This window comes from Physeter macrocephalus, chromosome 8 (assembly GCF_002837175.3).
Source record: "Physeter macrocephalus isolate SW-GA chromosome 8, ASM283717v5, whole genome shotgun sequence".
NCBI classification, from domain to species: Eukaryota; Metazoa; Chordata; class Mammalia; order Artiodactyla; family Physeteridae; genus Physeter; species Physeter macrocephalus.
In genome coordinates, this window is record NC_041221.1 from 132,465,045 (window position 1) to 132,470,646 (window position 5,602).

Sequence of the window (5,602 nt, forward strand, 5' to 3'; positions counted from 1 at the left end):
CCCGAACCCGTGTCCCCTGCATCGGCAGGCGGACTCTCAACCACTGCCACCAGGGAAGCCCAAGGGATGACTTTTTATGGGAACCTATTATAAAAGAATCATATGTTACCCTAGTCTTATTTTTCTCCCAGTGATCCGTAAGTCATTATAAACATCATTTATTGTGTATGGTTTTAATATAGTGAGTGACATCTCCTGCATTTATTAAAGTGTGTGGAGCACAAACACAAAATGATCCCAGGTTGTGAGATTTCTTGTCATCTCCAACAGTCCTCACTGTTGACACTATGCCAGTTCTCCACCATCCTCTTCTCCCTTCTAATAGTCTACCTGAAAGTCAGATTCACTAGGATTGTTAGCATTATGTGTAAAGCAACATTGAGCAGATTCCAGGTGAGGAGCCAGTAAGTTATTGTATGAGTCAAGTGCATAAAGTTTAGGGTATGAACTAATTGAGTCTTAATTTTGGCAATTCAGAGGCCACTTTCCCCTATGTCCTGTCTCTTAGCCCTATTCCAGGTATGTGAGGTTGCTTTGTAAGTAGTATCTGTGTGAGTGAGAGTTGTTCTGTGATTAGGATGGAGATCAGTGATACAGTTGGACACATGGCTATTTCATCAGAAAGTGGCACTCCCAAGGTAGTACTGTGCACTGTTGAAAGTTCACAAGTTTGTCTCTCACTGTCTGGAAGAGATTACCTGCTTAGGGCCAGCCTCTGGTGTTCACCTCCCAGAGCCTGGGTCAGTAACACCATGGTTTGATGGGAAGAGGATCCAAAAGCCTGGATTCTAGTCAAGCCTTCACCACCTCCAACTGTGTTTGGCAAGTCCCTTAACCCTTTGGTGCCCCAGTTCAAGTTCCTCATCTATAAAATGGGACAGTAATGTTTGGCTTTCACCTTGGAAAAGCCAAGTGAGATGAGTCAGCGTGTGAAAACATTGAGAGAAAACACTGCTCTCCTCTCTCTTGCCCTTGTTCAATGCTTTGTTCCTAATTCAGAGCCCAGAGTTGGCGCCCTGTTCTTGGAAGTTGCCCCAAACATGGTAATATAACTGGTTATATCTCTTTATTTTCCTGCTGTTGGAAGGGAGAGGATGGTGAGCACTTGAAGAAACTTCGGGCAAGGACACTAAGCAAAGAGGTTAAGAGCCAAAAGAGGATATGGTTATGTGTGAAACCCTGTTACCTTTGAGCCGTGTACTGGCCACAACCATGGCTGTCACATGTCCTGATCTCATTGGAAGACTTGCCAGCACATACAGTAGCCCATGGCCCAGCCAGTGCTAAAAAGGAGAAACAGGAGAAGCACATTTCCTGACCACATATTCCCAATCTCTACTCTCCTTGTGTCTCCCAGTAGATTGAAAAATTCTGTTTTCACTATACTTTCTCTTTAATTTTTCTGTAGTTTAAGGGGTGGTCTTCCTTTAACTCCTGATTCAGCTATAAAATGGGCTTTTCCCCTGGTCACAGAAGTCTGTTTTATGACATGTAGAGTATTTGTGTGTTTCTTTATAAGCATTTACCTTTATCATTATAGTTTGTTTCAGATTATTCATTAAACAATGGTATAGATTGCACTTTTCAAATTTTTATTTACTCATGACTTGGTATGGGGACCACTATGTTTAGGTTAAACAAAATAAACAGCATGGCTCAAACAAATAATTCTAGAAATTCTAAAGTAACTTTGAAATGTTCTTTATTGCTCGTCTTCATAATGAAATCCAAGAAAATGTTTGAATTAAAGCAGAAGCAAACTCTGCACTACCAAAGTTTATTTAACACGAAATAGTATTTATTTATAATTATTATTAATAATAATATCTCTTTCATATTTGCAAACATAGAAGAGGAGATTCTTAGAAATAAGAACATGTCAAACTAATTTGGCCTAGAGTGGAGTGAGAAGAGAAAGTGGGGAAGGGAGTAAAACAATTATTTGAAAAATTATGAAGCAGTAAAACATGGAGGAGGGCGCTGGCTCTCTTTGTGTATTTTGTGCAAATTTTGTTTTTAGTGCGACTTCTCTTTAATAGAGTAGGCACTTGATAAATGTTCATTTGAATTAAATTTCCTGGATTTCCAGTTGTTAACGTTCACAGAGAGATGCGTTAAGAAACTCGTCCTTTTACTTCAGGACAGACTAACAAAAACAGAAGCAAAAGCAAGGATCTGCTAATTTGCTTGTTGATTTTATTTAAAGATATTTTGCTATTCATTAATATATGTGCTATGAAGAGAAGCTACAGAATATGGCCATTAAACATATTCTTGAATATACCTCTAAAAGGTGGGTTTCATAAGTCTTACACCTTGGAGCCAAGCTTCAAATCTCTTTGGCAACTAATATTTATCCTTCAGAATTGAGACATATATTAGACAGTTTATTAATTTATTCATTTTCTCTTCTGCTGTGGCAGTTCACCTTGTCCTAATCCATACTAGTCTCTGTATCAGGAGTTTTATAAATCAGATTCTTACACAAACTTTTTATTTTCTAATTTTGTTCCGATTAAGTCCTAGACTAAGACGGAAAGACTTTTCTATTTCTCTCATTAAAGAAACAGAACATTCAGTTAGAAATCATTGAGGACCACCCCTCTCCCCCGTGTATCCTTCCTGTTCCACTTTTAATAACCAAATAGACAAGTTTCTGTTGTGATTGTGATGTTAATGACTTTTAAATCTATCCTTGAAATCAGTTTTCAAAAGTCAGCCAAGATTGTAAAGTTGTAATTTTGACTTACCAGGTGAAATAAAAACCGCCAGAAGGAGGACTCCTGTGGAAAACATTTGGCTTTGGTCTCCCTTAGGATGCTTCTTCCTCTGATACTTAGGATTGCCCCTACGCTCTCTTTGAAGAATACTCAAGTTTGAATTAGTATTTTCTAGCTATTTAGCCTTAGAATGCTGCATCTCTCATATCTTTAATTTGGTATGAGACATACAAAACAAATATGAGGACGGGGGGAATCAGATTCTAATATTCCATGGATAGCTGTTTGGCTCACATGTAGGACCTATGTAAAAGCTTTTGTTCTGAGGAAGCTAACTTTATTGGAAATGCTGACTAAATATTAACAGAAAGTGATAAGGCTGGGTGAAGAGTGACTCTTTCCTGGGCTGTGACTGGTGGGAGAATATCCCGTGAAAAATTGAATGCTTAGTACTATCTTCTAGAAGATCTACCTTTCATTTCCTGGGTAGGACATATTTCAGAAAAGACCATTAATAATGTATGACCCTCTATAACATATTCTTTAGTATATATCCCTTGGGTTTTTTTAGATCATCATTTCAGTTTCATCTGTGTAATGTTTGCAAATAATTTTACTATTTTGAAAAAATTGTATTTTTTTCCTTTAAATATACGATTTTAAATGTTTGCTTGTTGTAACAATGTAAAATTAACAACATCCAAAGTATCCATAAGTAGAGGAAAAGATGACTTAGGATATAGTCATACAATGGAGTATAATAATAACATTTGGAATATAATTTAACAGTTCAAATGAAGGCAGTCTGTATGTTTTAAAACAGCTAGATCTACTGTTGAACACTTTTGAATAAACAAGCTACTTTTAAAATGTTATACACAGGATTAAATTTAACCACTTATTAAATTTTGAAAGCAAATGTATTTGTGAATAGCTGCATGTATAGTAAAAATACAAAAATGTGCACAAACTAACTCTAGGATTATAGCTACCTCTGAGGAGGGAGAGAAATAGAATTGTGAAAGGATATGCAAAGTGCTTAAACTCTAAAATACTTTATAAAAAAGAAAAAGATCAGAAGCAAATATGTTAAAACATTAATTTATTAATTATTGAAGGTCAATACATGGGTATTTGTTATATTATTCTCTTTACTTTTCTGTATATTCCAAACATGTATTAGCACCTCCACCTTTTTATGCTTAATATTAATTGAGGCCCTGGAATTTTCTGTGGAAACATCCCTATTTAAGTAATTTGTCAGGGTCTGCGGGAGACTGAGATTGTGACCCTCGTTCTTCACCCCTCCCTGCATCAGTGCCCTTTCTGTGTCTCACTGGGGGCAGAGGAGCTTTCCCGACCTTTGATTGTAGTTCAGTGATATGACTTGCTTTGACTAGTAAAACGAAGCAGAAGTGGCAATGTGTCCGTAGAGCCTGAGTCCTACAGGGTCTGTGTCTTTCCATTTGCCTTCTTGTGTTCTGCCATCGCTGTGCGGAGAGCGTTCCCAGACTCACCTGCTGGCCTTAGGAAGGGAATGCAGGTCACATGGCACAGTCACCCTAGCCAAGTCAGCCCCCGAAGCCAGCCTAGCACGCCCCACAAACGTATGAGCAAGAATAACTGGTTGTCGTTTGAAGCCGGTGAGTTCTGGGATGGTATGTTTAAGTAGCAGTAACTAAACAATACCAGTTAGAGTATATACCACTTTTTACTTCACACACAGTCTCTCAAGGAGGCATCTCATGTATAAAGTGCGGACTGCCTATGTATTTACTATATCAAAGAACTTGAGTCTCTGTACTAGAGGAAATACAGTGCCAGCAAATCCAAATTGTTTTTTTTCCTTTGGGTTGCGTTCTGTTTGGTTTAAACATGTATGCATTTTAATCCATCAAAACGTAAAATCAAACACATATTCACATAAGATGTATAAATGCGTAGATTTGTGGGACTGTGTCTGGCAACAGTATCACAAACCATAAGGTGATACTATTAAATGCAAATATGCTTTTTTTTCTTGGGATCTCTAAGAACAAAAGTGAGGAATTAACATATGGAATTGGGCTGGTGTTTTTAACTATAGTGCCACGCACTGTGTAGTGCAGCATATGTGTCAGGCACTCTGCTCACTGCTTATCTTATTTCATTCTCACTAGAGCCAGGGACAGAGGAGGGCTGTGTCTCCCAGGAACGGGCCTACATTAGTATCCTCCCTCCAATGCAGTCATTGGTGGGGAGGAGTCAGATAGAGGCATGGTCTTTGGTGCAAGTGAGGTGTTGGATTTCAAAGCATAGAAGCTGGGGACCTTGGTCAATTACGGTCCCTAGGGGAGGCCCTAGGAGCAGCATTTTCACAGCCGCCAGCTCCACACTGCAGTAATTTTCAGAGCAGTTTTAAAAATATAGGTTTCGTCATTAATTTTCACACACGATGTTGATGATGTTACTACCAGCCCTATTTTGAGCATAATGTTCGTGAAGGTGGGAAGTGTGAGATTTGAAAATCCCAAGGAAATGAGAATTAGATCCCAGTTTTCTCCAAAATCCATATTTTACCACCTGCATCATATTGCTTGTTCAAGAGCAACTGTCCCTCAGTCAGAATCTTAATTTCCAGCTGAATATCCTCAGAGCCCTAGCTCACTGATTGCAGAATGAGGACCTCGAAAAGCTGAAATTGGGATGAAAATATTAACAATAGCAATAACGGCAGCCCGCAGTTACTGAGTGCTTGCTATTTGCTAAGTGGATCATTTTTTTTACGCCTCTTGAGTTGTAGGTACTATTGTAATTCCCATTTTCTAGAGGAGAAAAAGGCACAGCTTGAGTAGGTAAATTCACTCAAGATCATACAGGGAGGAAGTAGCAGCTCTGGGATT

The 5,602-nt window shown here is 38.5% G+C and overlaps 1 protein-coding gene across 1 annotated transcript in view; it reads right to left on the reverse strand.

Moving 5' to 3' along the window:
* Positions 1-2,796, reverse strand: part of LECT2 (leukocyte cell derived chemotaxin 2) — an 8,088-nt gene extending 5,292 nt beyond the window's left edge. The window contains exons 1-2 of the mRNA XM_007101397.1: positions 2,751-2,796; positions 1,187-1,283 (exon numbers count right to left, since the gene is read on the reverse strand). Of these exons, the coding sequence (XP_007101459.1) occupies positions 1,187-1,283; positions 2,751-2,796 (143 nt within the window). The remainder of the gene's footprint in view (positions 1-1,186; positions 1,284-2,750) is intronic.
* Positions 2,797-5,602: the final 2,806 nt, after the last annotated feature.